Genomic DNA, 19,841 nt, shown 5'->3' with positions numbered 1-19,841 from the left:
GTTTGTGGATGCCGGCCGTCTGAGCCATGGTGATTTCACTCCCGCACATGCGTCAGTAATGTCAATGGCTGCTCCATTTTTAATCTCTACGTGTGCACAGTTTGATATCATTTTTTTGCCTACAGGTAGGTTTACCTGTAGGTAGAAATGGCAGACACAATTTTACTACCACTTTAAAAGCCTGCAACTGTTTTCACTTGTGGCTGAAATGCAACACCTCACTGCCCTGCGGTAATGAAAATTTTGTATATCCCTACAGGACAAAGCGGTGGTTCAGTCAATCATCGAGCTGCAGTCGTTTTTCGAAGCCAGACTCAGCCTGCTCTTTGGAGATCGCAAGTTTACTTGCCTCGCAAGCGAAGCAGGCCTGGATGAAGATCAGCAGAACGAAAGCTCGACTCAGCGGAGTTCCCCCATGAGCACAACCAGCGAGAGCGTATCGTCTGTAAGGAACAGCGGCGATGCAGAATAAGTCCTTCCTGCCCAGATCCAACCCGATTTTTTTTTTTTTCATCTAATCCAAGTGGACATGCGCATGTGTCTTCATACGAAGTATCAACTGCGCAAATGACTGGAGATTTTATTATAGTCCTTCCCTATTTCCTTTTTCAATAGCTGAGTGATAGGTTGTCACTGGAACATGAGTGAGTGGATGTCTTTGGCAGTGGAGGTTTTCCAGAGGGAAATGTAGTTGTTGGAGGGCTTTTCCCTTTTATTATTTTTTTTATTTTTTTTTATTTTTTCTTCCTTCCATTCGCCTGTATCTTTTTTTGTTCAATGCCTCCTGAAGTTCCACCTATATGCAAAAAAATCCCCCTGAAGTCACGACAACCATTTGGTCGCCGCACACATTTCTCTAGTCAGTTTAAGATGTTCCACCTGGACAGGTGCTGTTACTCTGTAAACGCTTTCTTCTTGGATGGAGAGTTCGGGGAAAACATCTACTATAAAGTTCTAATGTAAAGATCTCTCCAGTTATTTTTGTAGTTTCTTTGCAGTTGGTCAAATTTAGTTTTGTATATTACTGTTAAGCTCCACTTCTGTCATTTTTATTGATAGAAGCGCCAATCATAGTACTGTTAAAACTCCATCTGCCGCTTACGATGGAAGATTTTGCCCTTTAAATGTTTCATTTCTGAAAGCATATAATTTCATATGAAGTTTGTTTTTTTGTTTTGTTATAGCCTTGTTCATGTATGTAATTTGGTACAACACTGACAGGATAACAGCGCTTGTACTAGTGTTACCTGTTACAAGTCAATGAGACACTTCAGTTGGGGTTCTCCAGACCTGCAAACTGTTTCTATAATCATGACATGTTTCCCTTAACCTCTTGGCGCTGAGTGGCCATATATATTTGCGTGCGTTGGCATCGACAATGCTGTGCCGAGAGCGTGCGCTCCTGGCTATGAATGATGGCTCACTGAAAGTTCCCCCATCGCTGTTTGCGATTTTAGCCTTTCCAAACGTGTTTCAGCCAATCATTAGTCACAAGCCTTGCCTCCCGGCATAGCAAACCCCCTTAAAAGGGCCTGGGGGCAGCCAGCGTGCAGTTGTTAAAGGAAACCTTTCAGGAAGAATCATGGAGGTTGCCACTGATCAACTCTCCTGAAGATGCTTTTTGCCTGGCTGTTAAGCAGAGCTGCTAGACATTGACCCAAAATCCTTTTTTTTTTTTTTTTTTTTTTTTTCCCTGGTCTGAATGTTTGTGGGGGGGGTTTAGACTTGGTGTCTGCAAGGGTCGGAATAACAGACAGACTTCACATTTCTTTTGTGACAGGTTTGCTTTAAACTGAATTTGGTTCTTTTGATTAAAAAAATACATTTGGGTTAGCAGAACTGGAGAAACCTTTTTTTTTTTTTTTTTTTTTTTGTTCAACAAAACTTTACACTATTAAATGTGCCATTCCAATGAAACGTCACTCCTGCTTTATCGTATGTATTATGGTTATCCCAACCGCTCACAGGTATTAGGATTTTACAGCACTGTGAAAGCCAGTGGCATGGTTGGAAATTTTCAGAAAAACTACTAGACTTCTAAAGCAGCCCCCCCCCCCCCCCCCCCACTTTCTTCAATCAAGTTGTAAATACAGTTAATTCATCCTTTATCTCTCCTGTCTCAATATTGTCTTTCATTTTTTTTTTTTTTTTAAGACATTTGCCAGGTTGCAATTAAAGACCTGATGTGATCAGCTTTTCAGGCTAACATGGAGGTTTTTCCTTTAATTATTTTTATTTTTTGGTGCGCTCAAATGAAGTGTAACACGAACTTGAATGAATTTTGGGCCAGAAATCCGCTAAAGGTTGCAGTTCCAGGAATGCAGTTCCCAAAAGATTGCAGTGGTGTTAGAATGGAACACTTTGGGAATATGTAACCTTTGAAGGAATGTGCGTGTCCTTGTATTGTTACTATACTGTTTAAGATCCAAACTTGACACACCCCTTTCATTACTGTGTAGCCTTTAAATAAAAAAAAGCCAATGTATTAGCCAGTGTGCTGTTCTGTTTGCCTAGATATTGACTGCGATAACTGGTTTTGTTCATTTTTGTAAAAGCAGTAAACACAACAAGTTCATCTTTTTCCTTTGTGCTTTTTTTTTTTTCCCTTTCTTTTTTTATTTTTTTTTTTTTGTATTGAATAAAACACTTCAAAAGTTTATTGTATCCGCTAACATGCTTGTTTTTGTTCCACAGAAGTGGCCTTTAATTTTAGTTTTATTTTACAAAATTTACCATTCCTAGCAAAATTTAAGCCTGTATATTTTAGAATGCTTTCATGTGAAATAAACATTTCAAACTTGGTGCAAAATGGTTTTCTTATAGTGCAGTTTACTTACTGCAAAAGTTTTACTCTTCTTTTTAGAGCAGGTCTTTTATTAATATGGGTAATCCATATGTCATGGCGCCAGTTTTTATTTTATTTTTTATTTTTATTTTTTTCCTATAGAGATTTTCATACAGTGACTTTAAAAAAAAAAAAACACATTCATGGGCATGAAATTTAGTTGAGTGAAAAATGATGAGACTTGCAAAATACTAAATTTCTAGCCATTTTCCTATTAATGTAAACTAAGATTTATTATGAAATGCAGCAATATCACACATCCAACAGCTGTTTGTTTTCTGCCTAGTGTAGAAGGACCTGGCTCCCAGTGGGACCATTGATCCTGTGAAACTTTATTTTTATTTATTTTTTTTCCCCTGCCCTTTTGATTCATGTAAGCTACACTCGACGGCTTGCTGGATAATGTAGATCTCCCCAGCCTGGCCATCAGATGTAAGCAGGCCCTAGCTACGTGCTGGGTCGGCCACAACATGCCCTGTCTATCCAGGGGTGCCGGTGAGCTATATGCTCGGGGGCACACATGACCGGGCTACTGCTGTCTGTGTGCTATGGCCGGCAGCCACCCCGTACTGCTCGGGTGATGGGTCTGTCTGGAATGTGTCCAGCAGTCTCTGCAGGAGGGGCAAGTATGGTTCCACCTGTTTCAGCAGGGTGGAGCAGCTGGGCATTCCCTGGAAGGTCAACTAGAGGGTCTCACACTATCCCTTCTCCCTATTGCTTCCCTCCTCCCCATGCTATTTCCGGGTCAATGCCAATAAAAGGCGCTTGTAGGCACTTATTACAGTGGTGAGGATACGGCGGGGGCATCTACAGAGGCGCTGGTCCCTTTCGGGGCCCACACGGCCAAGGTGTTTCCTTACCTAACTTATTTTTGATGTTTATTTACAAGTGGTGTGGAAAACTGCAGTGGGCCTTTTCAGTCCTGATAGAAGGGCTGAAGTGGTTGCCCGGTCCAGGTTTATGGTGGTGGGGTCAGCATTGTGGCCAGTGTTAGCCATGACCCTGGTGTGGCAGATGCTTATAGAATGGGCTAAATTGTTACACTGCGATTTTGTGAAGCAACGGGCTTCCCTGGTCTGCGTGGAGTTGGTGAACCAGTTGATGCAGGGCCTTAAGTGGCTGTGATGTGCTCTTGCTCGGGGCCTCAGTAATGCTACGTCACCTGATTTGGCTGAAATGCTGGTCTACAGACCAGGCATCTAACGAAGCACTGGTGGACTTGCCCTCCCAGGGAGCAAGGCTACTTGGAGCCTCGCTGGATGGCATTAAGAATGTTACTAGGGGTAAGAATACATTGCTCCCACAGCAAACCCCCCTTTTTTTTTTTTTTTTCCCCTCCAACCTTCAGGTTCCATTTCCTTGGGAGGCCCTGTTTGGGGCAGTAAAGGACCTGCTGCGTGGGGGTGATAGTACCTGTACCAACGTCCAAAGTTTTCAGGTATTTTACTCCAATCTTTTTGTAGTCCCAAAGAAGAAAGGGGTCTGTCAGGTCCTGGACATCAAGGCCCTCAACAGCTTTGTGAACCTACAAAGGTTCAGGATGGAATCGGTTCGCTCAGTGGTTGCTACACTCCATCAGGGAGATTTTCTGGCATCCCTGGACATCAAGGACGCATACTTGCTTGTCCCCATATGCATCAGAAGACTAGCACTAACAATTTGTAGTTCTCCCTTTTTTGGCCTGGTGTCTGCACAGATGGTCTTCACCAAAGTGCTAGCCCAAATTTTGGCTTTGCGAGGGATCGCAATCGTGGGTTACCTGGACGACTGAGGGCAGCTTATTCCTCAGAATTGAGGAAGGATTTGGCAATCGCCATGCAAACTCTGTGGGAGTTTGGTACGGAACCTACAGAAGTCTGTGTTGGTGCTGTCTCAACGCCTGGTGTACCTGGGCCTGCTTCTGGACTCCTCAGAGGCGAGAGCCTTTTTTTTTTTTTTTTTTTTTTTTTTTTCCCCCCCCTTCGGACAAGCTGCAGACTTTTCAAGCTGTGGTGAAGTTGTTGTCCTGCAGGTGGTGGTTGCTGTGTTTATGGATGTGAGTCCCTGGTCTCATGGTAGCCACTTTCAAGGCGGTGCCGTATGCTCTATGCCACACGAGTCTTGCAAAATGAGATCCTGTCAAAATGGTACTGATCTGTTATCCCTTGATTGTCAAAATCGAGTGAGCCAGCTAGTCAGGGATTCCCTGCTCTGGTGGCTGACTTCGCCAGTCCTTTGGTTCGGGAAGTCGTTTAGTCCTCTTTATTGGAAGGTGATCACAACGGACGCCAGGTTGGGGGGGGGTTGGGGCGTAGTCAGCCCATGGTTGCTGGACCCTGGAACTTCGGGCAATCAGGCGGTGCCTCTCCACAGAGGCTGCGGGGGCATCCAGTCTGACAACACCGTGGTGTATACCAACCATCAAGGAGCTTAGCTGCAGCACTGGAGGTTGCGCACATCCTGCAGAGCAGCGTGTACCGACTGTCGGCTGTGTACATTCTGAGTGTAGAAAACTGGCAAGCGGATTACCTAAGTTGTCAGATGCTGGACCAAGGGGAATGTTTGCTACATCCAGATGTATTTCTGCTCCTTTGCCTATGGTGGGGTATGCCAGATGTGAATCTCCTAGCTTCTCGACTCAATCGTCGGGTACAGAGGTTTGTGGCCTGGTCAAAGGATCCCTGGGCGGATGCGTTGGCTCCATGGGGGGCATTATCGGCTGATTTATACCCCCCCTTCAAACTTCGGCCTCCATTCTTGAAGATGTGGTAGAAGGAATTCTGGTAATTGCCCCAGATTGGCCTTGGTGTCTAGTGCAGTACAAATGGTGGTGGATGTTCCTTGGCGACTGCCAATGTGAGAGCACCTTCTGTCGCCAGGTCCAATACTTCATCCTGCTTTACCATCACTGGCTTTAACGGCATGGCTGTTGAAAGCCAGGTGCTAAGGGACTGAGGTCTGTCTGATTCAGTAATATCAACTATGTTGAGGGTACGGAAGTCATCTTCTCAGATTTACCTTCGTACGTGGAAGACCTACATCTCCATGTGGGAGGAGATGGGGTGGCGTCTGTGCACATACTCTATTTCCAGGATCCTGTTTTTTTTTTTTTTTTTTTTTTTTTTTTTTAAATAGCGAGACGTGGATCGGAAACTTGTCTTAAGCACCAAGGGGCAGATATCGTCTTTGACTTCTCTTCTGCGTCCCTATCTTCCCTCTGCTTCCCCCCCCCCCCCCACCACGGGGTGGCTGCATGTGCTGCGGACGGTATGTGTATGGGGTTCACTGGGTCTCTCACCTGTAGGGGGTCTGTGCGGCTAGCGATGGTCCTGGTCCCAAAAGGGGTCGGTGGAGGTATTTTTGCTGGTTGAAGGCAGCGCTGTTCTGGGTTTTTTCTTGTCACCCCATGGCGCTGTCCGGCGGCCATTTTGGCTGAGGGCAAAGCAGGCTCCCCTTGTGAGCCTCAGCGGCCATATTAGTTGCATTGGCGGGTTTTTTTTTTTTTTTTTTTAAAAGCCAGAGCGTTCTTTTCACCACAGTTCTCTTGTGACAGCATGCCATGTGCTATCACATGCTGCTTCCTGTGTCCATTGTGTATACAGGATGCTGGTTGGCCATTCCCTGAACACTGGTGCAAGCTCTGCAGATCGTTTCACCCCTCTTTTTCTACAGTTGCTGCTGACAGTTTCTTCCCTCTGCAACTTGGTAACCTGGGGACTACAGGCATGGCTAGTAACCATCACAGAACACCCCAGGGTGGTGAGTCTGGCTAGGAAAACAGGAGGGTGGGACCTTCACTGTCCTAAGTCCCCTTTCAGGCGGTAGGGTCAGTATGGCTTCAGAAACTGGTGTTTTCTTCCCCCGAAATCCAGGCTATTGCAACTGTGTCACCTGCGGCTAGCGCTGTGCCCATGGACACCCCGACGGCGGTCCTGAACTCTTTTGTTGCAAAAATAGAGGTGGTGCGTGGAAGCAAAGGTGTGTGTAAAAGGGGCCCCCCCCCCTCCCTTCTGGGGAGAGCTTTGATGCAGACTCGGGCCCTTCTGCAGCTGGTGACCCCTGCCCTGCTCTGACCTATCAGATAAGGATGATTCCCTGTCCAAGCGTGACAAAGCGCTTGTTGGAGCACTTATCACAGCTGTACATGATACCCTGAAGATCCAGGAGCCAGCGGATCCCTCTGCTGATGTATAGGTCCCTTTTGGGTCCCGCAAACCAGCACGTTCACCTAAGGTGTTCCCGTATTTGACTTATTTTGACAAGTTCATCTAAAGGGAATGGGGTCAGCCACAAAGGACCTTTTCGGTCCCCAAAAATATGGCGGTGCGTTAACCTTTTGAGGAAAGCCTTCTCAAGAAGTGGTCCTCCGGTCATGCGTCGCGCCCCCCCGTATTTAGGTTAAATGATGCGACCACGATCCTGGTTGAGGGGACTCCTGCATTCAAGGATCCCATGGATAGGAAGGCTGAGGTGGTGGCTCGTTCCTTGTTTTCGGTTGTGGGGTCAGCCGTGCGACCTGTACTGGCATCCGAACTGGTGTCGCAGACACTCAATGAGTAGGCAAAACTTTTGCACTGCGAACTGGGGGAGCAACAGGCCTCCCCTGTCTGCGTGGAACTAGCAGACCAACTACTGCAAGGCCTTGAGTACGTCTTGTGACGCTCCCCTGGATCCTCTCCCTCTGTTATCCAGGGCTTCAGTGTCAGCTGTGGTGCTGAGGCGCCTGATTTGGTTGAAATGCTGACCAGGCGTCCAAGAAAGCCCTGATGGATCTTCCCTCCCTTGGTGACTGGCTCTTTGGAGCTTCGTTGCATTACATTATTAAAAATGCCACGGGTGGTAAGAGTACACTACGCCCACAGGCCAGGAAGGCTAAGGAGCCACGCTGCAGGCAAGGGCCCCCTTTCTGCTCACAAGCGGCTTTTTTTTGTCCGCCCGGTGTTTCGACAAACCGTTCCCAGCCCGACAGGATGGCCAAGGACGGTCAGAAGTGTCCCTGGAACTACAAGCCTGTGAACAAATGAGCTACCGCATGAAGGTTTGCCCCACCCACATCTCGGGTGGGGGGGGGGGGTCGCCTTTGGGAGTTTGCAGTCCGGTGGACCTCCCGATTATCTGACAAATGGGTTTGTGACCTGATTTCCACAGGCTACAAGAGATTCTCTCTTGGCCGCCAAACAGATTCTTCCCCTCCAGCATCCCTGGTTCGCCGTGAGGGACTTGCTGGATCAGAGGGTGATTGTACCAGTTCTGGAATTGGAATGCTTCCAGGGGTTCTACGCCAATCTCTTTGTGGTTCCCAAGAAGGAAGGAGTACGTCCGATCTTGGACTTAAAAGCCCTCAATCACTTTGTAAAAGTGCAGAGGTTTCGAATGGAATCAGTTCGGTCAGTAGTCGCACTCCATCAAGGGGACTCCCTGCCGTCCTTGGACATCCAGGATGCGTACCTGCACATACCCATATTCCTTCGGCATCAAAAATTTCTGCGTTTGGTAGTGGGCGTCCCCGACTGCCAAATTTGTGGCGCTCCCTTTTGGCCTGACATCAGCCCCCCGAGTCTTTACCAAAGTACTGGCTCCAGTGTTGGCGTTGTTGCGACAACGTGGGATCGCGATCGTGGGTTACCTAGACGATCTCCTGAGAGCATCTTCCGCCTCAGAATTAGAGGAGGATGTGGCGATCACCATGCTGACCCTGCGAGAATTTGGGTGGCTGTTGAGCCTAAAGAAGTCAGTGATTGTACCGACCCAGCGTCTGGAGTACCTAGGTTTACTATTGGACTCCAGGGAAGTGAGGGTCTTTCTCCCTTCAGAAAAATTGCAGACTCTCAGATCTGCGATGAAACTGATGATCTGCAAGTGGTTGTTGCTCCGCTTTTGTATGCGAGTACTGGGGCTCATGGTAGCCTCCTTCGAGGCAGTACCTTATGTTCCACACCAGATTCCTGCAGAAGGAGATCTTGACAAAATGGGACAAATCTCCATTGTCCCTGGATCGACAGATCCAGGTGAGCCAGCCAGTCAGGGACTCCCTGATCTGGTGGTTGATGTCCCCGGTGATTCATTCCAGAAAATAGTTTGTTCCTCTGAAATGGACAGTGATCACTACAGACGGCAGTCTATCTAGCTGGGGTGGAGTGATGGGGATTCAGTTGGCTCGGGGCCTCTGGTCGACAGGAGAATCCAAGTTTCCAATCATTCTGCTCGAATTGAGAGCGATCAGGCTGTGTCTCCACACATGGTCGATGTGTCTTCAGGGGCGTCCGAACAGGATACAGTCAGACAACGCCATGGCTGTGGCGTACATAAATCACCAAGGGGGAACAAGAAGCTCAGCCGCTGCTCGAGAGGTCGCTCACATACTTCGGTGGGCAGAGCGACACGTTCCGGCCCTGTCGGCCATTTACATCCCGGGGGTGGAAAATTGGCAGGTGGACTATCTGAGTCGACAGATGCTGACCCCAGAGAATGGGCATTGCATCCGGAGATATTCAGGCAGTTGTGCCTGAAATGGGGCACACCAGATGTGGATCTATTGGCCTCCCGCCTCAATCAGAAGGTGCCGAGATTCGTGTCCAGGACAAGAGATCCGTGGGATCAGTACCAGCTGATCTACGCCTTTCCTCCGCTAAAACTTGCCACGCCTGCTGCGCAGAGTGGAAGCCGAGTGGATCTCAGTAATCCTGTTGGCCCCCAGATTGGCCTCAGTGTCCCTAATACGCAGACCTGGTGCGTCTGGTGGCAGACGCTCCCTGGCGGCTGCCGCTGTGAGAGGACCTCTTATCTCAAGGTCCAGTCTTTCACCCTGCTTTACCATCGTTGGTTTTAACGGCATGGCTATTGAGAGCCAGGTGCTGAGGAACCGGGGACTGTCGGTCTCGGTGATCCCGACTATGTTGAGGGCGCGGAAATCATCTTCACGGAAGATATATCATTGTACCTGTAAGGCCTATATCTCCATGTGTGAGGAGAAAGGGTGGCATCCATGCTCCTTTTCTATATCCAGGATCCTGCTGTTTCTTCAGCAAGGTGTAGACCAGAAGTTGGCGTTGAGCACCATTAAGGTGCAAATTTCAGCTCTGGCTGTGTTTTTTTTTTTTTTTTTTTCAGCGACCCCTGGCGTCTCATTCATTAGTGAGTACCTTTTGTTCAGGGGATACGACTGTAGTCCCTCCGGTGCGTCCACCGTTACCTCCGTGGGATTTGAACCTGGTGTTGTCGGTGCTTCAAAAGCCGCCATTTGAGAATATCAGGGCCATAGTGGCCATAACATCGGCCAGGAGGGTTTCGGAATTGGCGGCCTTGTCCTGCAAGTTGCCTTATCTGGTCATCCACAGGGATAAGGTGGTGTTGCCTCCGCAACCGTCCTTTCTACCTAAGGTGGTCTCGGCCTTTCAAAATAATGAGGACATTGTATTGCCATCGTTGTGTCCTAAGCCAAAGCACCCCAAAGAGGTGGCCCTTCACGCTCTCAATGTGGTTAGGGCTCTAAAAGTGTATTTGTCTGCCACATCTCCCTTTACGGAAGTTAGACTCGCTGTTTGTTTCCGTGGCTGGTCCAAAGAAGGGTATGGCAGTCTCGTCTGCCACCATTTCTAGGTGGATCAGACAGATTGTAGTACAAGCCTATGCCTTGAAGGGGCAGGTGCCCCCCTTTCCGGGCACGACTCACTATACAAGGGCAATCGGAACGTCTTGGGCCTTCCGACACCAAGCGTCGGTCGCTCAGGTGTGTATGGCGGCGACCTGGTTTTACAAGGTAGCCGTCAGTGCATCGGCTGATGCCTGTTTTGGCCGCAAAGTTTTGCAGGCGGCCGTGTAGTTGCAATTGAGATTTTTCCTGGTTTGTCGATAAAAACGCAGTACTGTTTGTTAATGCACTGTTGCATTACTTCCGCAAAAAGGTTGCAGTGTTTGGGATCTCTCCTTTTGAGAATACCCGGTTGTATGGCGGTGTGTTTTTACATACACTGCTGTTTTTTTGAGGAGGCTGGGTCCTCCCCGAATGCTGGAAGAGCCCATTCCTGGTTGAGATGGTAGACTGAAGGCACTTTAAGAATGAATTGATGAATGGGCTGCAAAACTACCCTGTCTGGGGAAAAATGGTGATGTAGTTTTCCTGTGATCCTAGTGCTTGGATCTCCGACACTGCAACCTGAAGTGATGGCGATCAGGAAGACATCCTTCAAGGAAATATCATCCAAGGTGCATTCTTGTATGGGAGCAAAAGGAGGATTTGATAGGACATAAAGTACAATAGTTAAATCCCATTTGGGGTATAGCGTTTTCCTGGGAGGTCACAATCTTAGGACTGCCTTCAAAAAGAATTCTTCAAGAGGTTTTAATGCCCACCGTGCATCCGTTAGAGCTTAAAGGGCTGAGATCTGGACCTTAAGTGTGTTCAGGTCCAAACCTAAGTCCAATCCATTCTGCAAGAAGAGAAGTATATTTTGGACTTTGCGTTCAAAATGGTTAGCCTCTGCCAGTTCTGTAAACTTTCTCCATACCCTGTAATAGGTAGAATTAGTGGATGATTTTCTTGCCTGTAGTAGTGTTTGGATAACACTATGCGAGCATCCTAACTCGCCCAACCTCTTCCGCTCTACTTCCAGGCTCTCAACTCTAGGATCTCCGAGTGCGGGTGAGAGAAATTTTCCTTAGACGGAAGGTTGTCCATGCGTGGAAGGGGACGCGGTTTGCACAGGGACATCCTGACTAGGAGCGTGAACCAGTCTTTTTGGCCAATATGGGATCACTGCCAAGATTGTGACTTTCTTTGTTGTCAGACGTTGGAGAAACCTCCGTATCAGAGGGGTCGGAGGAAACGCATATCCACTCTGAAAGTTCCATGGCTGGACTAGGGCATCTACACCTGCTGACGTCGGAGACGGGAATCTTGAAAAGAACAGAGGCATCTTTGTACTGAGTGGGGAGGCAAAGAGGTTTATTTGGCGAGTGACCCATTGTTGGCATATCCAGAGGAAGACTCGGATTCAGAGACCATTCATTGTTGTCACTGAATGATCTTGAAAGATGATCGGCTAACTGATTCTCGGGCCCTGGGATATATGAGGCCTGTAGGTTGGTTAAATTCCTCTCTGCCCATGTTAGAATGGGCGTTACTTTGCTGAATAGGGACCTGCTGTGTGTTCCCCACTGATTCTGGGATATATGAGGCCTGTAGGTTGATTAAATTCCTCTCGGCCCATGTTAGAATGGGCGTTACTTTGCTGAATAGGGACCTGCTGTGTGTTCCCCCCTGGTTCTAGACATAGGCCATTGCCGCTCTGTTGTCCACCTGAAGTACGGAATTGCCTCTGAGGGAGGTGGCTAGATGCATGATTGCCATCCATGCTGCCCTTAGCTCCAAGATGTTTGATATTACTTCTTCCAAATTGAATTGCCATCTGCCTTGTACTAACTGGTCTTGGTAGTATGATCCCCAACCCAACCGACTTCCGTATGACGTAAGAATGGTCCACGTGATGGGTCCAAGGTGTAATGTTCGGGGGACCAGGTAGATCGCAGGACACAGGCTTTGCTCACAACAAAGGGTTTATTAAACTTAAATCACTTTACAGCAGCCAAAAACACAAAGGAAAAAGTTTTTAGTCTCACCGACTTGCACAGTTCAGAATAGCTGTCTCTATCCAAACAGAGCTTGATCTTGCTGGCAGGTAGCTTCCCCTGCCAGGAGCCTTCCAAACAGGACACTGCTGTCCACTTCAGTTGCTGTAACCCAGAACAAACACCATCCACCATGTGTTCTCCACACCCATCTACAACTTCCTGTCTTGCTTTTTAAAGACACTGCCTTAACAGGTGGGTTAATCAATTTTATTCCTTTAAAGAGAGCACAACCCAAACAGAGGGGAAATATAGCGTCCTTCCAGGACCCAGCCACGGCGTCCATTACATATCCCCCCCTGTGCCCCAACGCCAAGGAGGTGGAGGCAACAGTGGAGCTCAAACAATGGACTCGGGAGAGGGCATCTGCATTTTGATGCAGTCTCCCGGGCCTATGCTCCACCACAAATTTAAATTCCTGGAGTGCCAGGAACCACCGGGTAACCCTGGCATTAGTCCCTTTTCCCTGTCTCAGCCATGTTAAAGGGGCATGGTCAGAAATCAACCTAAACTTCCTCCCCAAAAGGTAATATCTGAGGGATTCCAGAGCCCACTTAATGGCCAGACACTCTCGTTCAATTATCCCTCTGGGGTAGAAAAAGCAGTTTTCTCTCTAGCAGCCTTAGTCAACGGTATTTGCCAATACCCCTTGGTAAGGTCTAACGTAGTGATATACCTGGCTGGACCTAGTCTCTTGATAAGCTCATCTACCCGGGGCATAGGGTAGGCATCAAACCGGGAAACTTCATTAAGTTTCCGGAAATCATTGCAGAATCGCAGAGTCCCGTTGGGCTTCGGTACCAACACAATCGGGCTCGACCACTCACTCTGTGATTCCTCAATAATCCCTAGGTCTAACATCTTTTTTACTTCCTCTGAAACGGCCTTCCTTTGAGCCTCTGGGATGCGGTAGGGCCGGACAAAAACTTTGACTCCTGGTTCTGTGACAATATCATGCTCTACGACACTAGTGAGCCCGGGTAAGTCTGAAAATTTTTCTTTATTTCTCTGCAAGAACTCCTTTGCCTGCTGACTTTGGGTTTTAGACAGGGTATTTGCTACTTGGACACTCTCCACCCCAACCCGAGGCTCAAGTTTTGTACTAGCCAGGGAGGTCGCTGGTTCCCTGTCTGTCCAGGGCTTTAACAAGTTTACATGATATATCTGGAAGGGTTTCCTCTTGCCTGGTTGGTGGACTCTATAATTTACCTCTCCCATTTTTTCTACAACCTCGAAAGGGCCTTGCCATCTGGCCAAGAATTTACTTTCCACAGTGGGAATCAACACTGCTACTCGATCCCCCACTTGAAGTTCCTAATTTTGGCTGCCCTATTATAGACCTGTCGTTGAGCCTCCTGGGCTTTTTGTAAGTGTTCCTTAACTAGCGGCATCACAGTTTGGATCCTCTCCTGCATTTGAGAGACATATTCAAGAACACTTTTATGCTGAATTGATTCACTTTCCCATTCTTCTTTAACAAAGTCCAGTAGTCCGCGAGGTCTCCAAAGTTTTGCAAATAATGGACAGTCTCGTCCTATGATAACGTCATGTACCAAGTTCTTTACCACCCCCACCTCTTGAGTACCAGTGCCACATGCTGTGGAGATGGACACCGAGATGAGAGGGTACTCTCTAGTGTCCCCATGAATGCACACAACCCGCAAAATTTTGCTTACCGGACCGATCTTCCCAATTACTCTAGGGTGAACCAGGGTTACCATGCTTCCAGAGTCCAGCAAGGCCCATGCAGGGTGGTGGTTCACTTGGACTTCACACTCAAAATTCCTCTCTCCAAGGTCAAGATGTGTTGTACACGATTTATGGGCATAAAAAGACCCCCTCCGAAGAACCCCGCATTCCATGGGTTCTTCCTGCAATGGGCAGTGGGCCCGGGTATGGCCCCAGGCATGACATCGCCAACATTGTACATCCCCTCCTCTCCGATCAGGAACAGGTCGCTGAGGGGGTAACGAGTGTGACTCTTGGCCTTCCGGGGTGTTGGTTCCAGGGCTCCTGGGGACATCCTTTCGAAGGGCGGCAGTTGGTCGGAAGGGCCGTGGCAGACTGGGCCCTTGACGCTTGGTGGGGCCAAGCAGATCCTCCACCACTGTATATCGCTCCACCATCTCAACAAGGCCGTTCGCGGTTTTGGGGTCTCCATGGCTGACCCACCGTTGAAGGTCATCTGGCAGTGACCTTAAGTATCGGTCCAGCATGACCCGCTCCACAATTTGGGGGCCAGACAACACTTCGGGCTGCAGCCATTTTTTTACTAGTTGCACCAGGTCATGCATTTGAGATCGCGGTGGCCGGTTTGAATGATACTTCCATTGGTGCACTCGTTGGGCCCGAACGGCCGTAGTCACCCCCAACCGAGCCAGTATTTCTGCCTTTAGTTTTTGATAATTTTTAGCATCTTCTGGTGGTAGGTCAAAATAGGCTTTTTGAGAATCTCCGGTGAGGAAAGGAGCAATTAAGCTGGCCCACTGGTCCTGGGGCCACCCTTCTCTCTCTGCCGTCCTCTCAAATGTTGCCAGAAACGCATCTACGTCATCACTCAGGGACAACTTCTGCAAGAAATGGCTTGCCCTTATGGTCACCTGGTTGCCAGGGGCAACGGCCACTTGTTAACGGCCCTGAGAAAGCTGCTGCACTGCTTCTTTTAAGGCCGCCATCTGATCCTGCATAACCCCTTGTTGGGTCGCTTGCTGGGCTGCTAACTGGGCCACCAACAGGCGAGTATTTTCTTGCTGCAAAGCCAGTGCCTCGTTGTGCTGCGTTTTTTGTACCTCCAGCTGCGTTTTTTGTACCTCCAGCTGGGTTGCTAAGCGCTGATTAGCTTCCTCATGGCGGCTCTGCGCTTGTATAATCGCCAAGGACAGCTGTTTAATTAGCTCCTCCATGGTTTCAGCTTTCCGCAGTTGTGCAGCTTTAACCCAGGACATAAATTCACTGTACTGTCCCTTTAAATGTCAGTTCAAATCCACAAAAAAAAAAAAAAATAGCAAGAAAAACGCCTGTTACTTTGTCCTGCCCGCATTCGAGCACCACTTGTAATGTTCGGGGGACCAGGTAGATCGCAGGACACAGGCTTTGCTCACAACAAAGGGTTTATTAAACTTAAATCACTTTACAGCAGCCAAAAACACAAAGGAAAAAGTTTTTAGTCTCACCGACTTGCACAGTTCAGAATAGCTGTCTCTATCCAAACAGAGCTTGATCTTGCTGGCAGGTAGCTTCCCCTGCCAGGAGCCTTCCAAACAGGACACTGCTGTCCACTTCAGTTGCTGTAACCCAGAACAAACACCATCCACCATGTGTTCTCCACTCCTCCACACCCATCTACAACTTCCTGTCTTGCTTTTTAAAGACACTGCCTTAACAGGTGGGTTAATCAATTTTATTCCCTTAAAGAGAGCACAACCCAAACAGAGGGGAAATATAGCGTCCTTCCAGGACCCAGCCACGGCGTCCATTACAAAGGGTACAATGAACCAGAAGGTTAGATGGCCTTGTCCACCACCAGAGGCTGGACTTCATTGTGGACGTGATCAATATCCTCTGTTCCAGGTGATTCCTCCTCCACTGTGTCAGAAAACCCAGCTGCAACCTCCCATAGATGCCACCTGGCCTATTTTACCATGGATATACATGAAGAAAGGGACCCGAGCAGGCTAAGACAATCTGATGCTGACATGGAGTGGCTCGCCAGTGCTCTTTTCACTTTCCCTATAAGTACAGGGATTTTTTCTGATGGGAGTGAAACTGCTTTCTCTGGAGTGTTGAAGAATGCTCCCAGATATGTCATCTCCTGCATAGGTGTGAGCTGGCTTTTGGAGTAATTGATCAGCCACCCGAACCTGATCAGCCTGTCTAGGACCAATCGCATATGTATTTCTAGGCTCTCTTTGTGCTAGGATAAAATCAGGATATCGTCTAAATAATGTAGCACCCGAATCCCTTTCTCTCGAAGAGGAGCTAAGATTGCCACTAGCACCTTGGTGAAGGCCCTGGGTGCCGTTGAGATCCCGAAGGGAAGGCCCTGAAATTGGAGATGTAAGTCGCCTAATTTGAATCAAAAGAATGGCTGAAACTGTTACTGGATAGATATATGAAGATATGCATCTTGGAGGTCTATAGAGACCATCCAATCCCCTGGTTGTACTGATAGAATTGCTGTGTTTAAAGACTCCATTTTGAAATGCTCCACATGGATGTGTGTTCAACTTCTTCAGGCCCAGCACAGTCTTCCAACCCCCTGACTTTTTGGAGACCAAAAAGACTGGGGAATAAAAACCTGAGTGTTTTTCCAAGTCCGGGAACCAGCACTACTGCTTGTTGAAAAATAAGAATTTGAACATACTGAAGAAGGACCTCCTCCTTCTCCTTGGAGGTTGGAATTTTGGCGCCTTCTGAACTTCTGAAACCACAAATGCCCTTGAAGGACTATGGATACTGGTCTATGCAATTTTCCACCCAAACCTGGGCAAACGCTCCCACTGGACCGGTTTGGGTGGATAGGAAGTCAAAAAGACTTCTGGCTCTCAACCGTGGATGTTGAGGCTTTAGGTTTCCCCAACTGCAAAAAAGTGGCTTGCAAGCCCTTTCAACCTCTTCTGTACTCCCTACCTGGGCAGTACGCTCTGGAATCCTTTGCTCTCTGCTTGACAGCTGGGCATGTAGCAAATCTCTTCCTCCTGCTTCTGTCTTGGGGAAATAAACCGCTTTTCCTGTGACTTTGGTGATTGCTACATCCATTTTATCCCCAAACAGAGGAATACATCATATGGAATACAACACCAAGATTGCTTTGATGTTGGGTCGGCCGACCATGGTTTTAGCCATAACGTTCTTCTGGCAGTGATGGAGTACAGCATAGCTCTGGAGGAACATTTTAAAACATCAATGGCTGCCTCTGCCTTGAAATCTGAGGCCAATTTCAATTCATCCAGTTGATGGTTTCCTGTGAGCCCACACCCTGTCTGAGGGCTGTTTTGATGTTGTCCGACCACAGCCTAGTGGCTCTTAAGATCAAGGTCAGAGCCAACGCTGGTTTTCATGCCCCTCCTGCTGCCTCATAAGATTTTTTTAGATCTGAATCGATCCTTTGGTCAAGGACATCCTTAAAGGAGACTAATGTCTTCTAATGGTAGTGTTGTAATTCTGGCTATAAGTCGGGGTGGGGCGAACGCGAAGTAACAATACTTCTACAGAGGCACCATCCCGTAAAGATATGCAACAATGTTTCTAAGAAAAATATATAAAACTGGATGGGACTTTAGTTGTGCCTCTGACACTGCAGTACATTACAGTTAATACGATTGATTTGGATTTAGGGTGTGCAAATCTCCAATTTTAACAGTTGTGGCCTACGCGTTTTGCGGACAAGGCCGCTTCGTCAGGGCCTTGAAAGTGGCACAATATGATATTGTGTAGATTCTACAAATAGAACATTAATATTACATAGATTTATACAGTTACATGAGTGAAAATTAAATACAAAGTATATATAAACATCGATGCATACATTTTTACAGGTGTGTATTAATGAAATATTATTATAAATGTTTACTAAACAGACCTAGATGTTTATGAAATATTGGACAGACAAATACGGCTGCATTTTAAATCTGTTATATGCTTGTCACGTGAAGTTAAAAAGTATTCAACCTTATGCTGTTAAATATGTAGACAGGTAGTACTATAGTCTGGATTTATAAAGAAACAGAAGAAAACTGTGTGTGTGTATATATATATATATATATATATATATATATATATATATATATATATATATATATATATACACATCAGAAATTCTGGCCGTGTGCACGTGGCAAAAGAGTACCTCTCGTGGGATTTTGTTTCAGCAATAAAAATTAAGCCAACTATAATTTTTGTATAAAAATAGAAAAAGTTTATCTGTACAAAGAAATAAAGATTAAAAATGTTAATTCTGGTCTATAGAGTCCAATTCCTAGTCTAATGTATAACAGAATCTTTGTGCAAGAAACAGAAAAAAACATATACAGGCGTTCGCGGGGTTAGAAACAAGATCGGGTCTGTAGGTTTCTTAAGTTGCGTCTGTTTGAAAGTTGGAACAGGTACATTTTTTAAGTGTAGCTCCTGCCAAAAAAAACGATTTTAAGCATTTTGTGTAGCATAGGGAAGGGTTCACACCCCTGTAACTTTTGGTTTCCTGTCTGTCCCCCTGTTCAGAATATTTCACCTCACTTCACCTCAGCTGACCTCCACACTGGGACCCTTGAGACGCACTACAGTTTTCTGGTTAATTATGTCTATTCCCACCTTATTGTCCCCTGAAAAAGACTAAAATGAATCGAAACGCGTTGGAAAATCTTGGGTGGTTTTAAATTTACAATCCAGGTGATTTACTCCCAGGTGAAAGTGACTGAGGACACAGATTTATTAGTTCCTTTCTCTACAGCCTTACCTACCCAGATGAATGAATAGGAAGCGCTCTGAGGCTTCCTGCTCATTCACAAACTGAAGCATAGTAAGTTTACTATGCTTCAGTGGTGAATGGACACGAGAGTGATTGGTACCAGTCGCTCACTGGGTTCATTCGGGAAAGGAAGGGGCCAGTAAATGGCGCCCCTCCCGTGTGCTGTAGGTAAAAGGGGCACACAAAGGGGACCAGGCAGCAGATGGAAGGGGCGCATGTGCTAGAACCAATCGCCTTGCAGTGCAACCAGGGGGAGGAAGAGGAGGAGAAGCTGTCAGCGCTGCAGTGGGAGACAGAAGAGGATCGGTATCTGCACAAACACAGTACAGCCGGCCCTCCTGCTCAGCAGATGCCTGCCCCCCCCCCCCTTTTGAACTGATGCGGCCCGGGTCCAGTACAGGAGGGCTGGCTGTACTGCCTTATCAGCGGTCCTGAGGCCAATGCATTTATAGGAAAGCAATCCAGGATGATGCATATTGGAATCAGAAACTGTGACTGTTCACTTCATGACAAAAGGGAGGTTGTGTAAAGGTTAAAATTTTGGTTCTCTCCTATAGCTTACTTATTTGACAGGGATAGGGTTACATTTAAGTAGCATCATAAGAGACAAGACATTGCTACTTCTCCTTTCTGTGTATAGGCCTGATTCTTGCCTGTTTAGTTGCCAGGCAGAAAAGTATAAATAAGTATTAATTGTCATGTCCTGTTCATGCACTATGTATCAGCTTGTATGATATGCGGGGGTTCCACTATTGAATGTATACTTTTGGGAAGTACCCCCCTCAATGGTGGAAAGAAATATTAACACCCATATGTCTTTGTATACTTAAAGGGGTTGTAAAGCTTTGTTTTTTATTTTCTAAATAGGTTCCTTTAAGCTAGTGCATTGTTGGTTCACTTACCTTTTCCTTCGATTTCCCTTCT

General features: G+C 47.1%; 1 protein-coding gene across 2 annotated transcripts in view; it reads left to right on the top strand.

Moving 5' to 3' along the window:
* Window positions 1-2,630, top strand: part of TRIM28 (tripartite motif containing 28) — a 29,980-nt gene extending 27,350 nt beyond the window's left edge. For both annotated transcript variants that reach the window (XM_077458201.1, XM_077458200.1), the window contains exon 16: window positions 260-2,630. In XM_077458201.1, coding sequence (XP_077314327.1) covers window positions 260-472 — 213 coding nt within the window. In that variant the 3' untranslated portion in view covers window positions 473-2,630. The remainder of the gene's footprint in view (window positions 1-259) is intronic.
* The last annotated feature ends 17,211 nt before the right edge of the window (window positions 2,631-19,841 follow it).

This window comes from Lithobates pipiens, unplaced genomic scaffold (assembly GCF_037356315.1).
Source record: "Lithobates pipiens isolate NorthernLeopardFrog02 unplaced genomic scaffold, aLitPip1_a1.2 Scaffold_27, whole genome shotgun sequence".
Taxonomy (NCBI): domain Eukaryota; kingdom Metazoa; phylum Chordata; class Amphibia; order Anura; family Ranidae; genus Lithobates; species Lithobates pipiens.
Note: the sequence above shows the minus strand (reverse complement) of the source record. Positions and strands in the feature narration are given on the sequence as shown.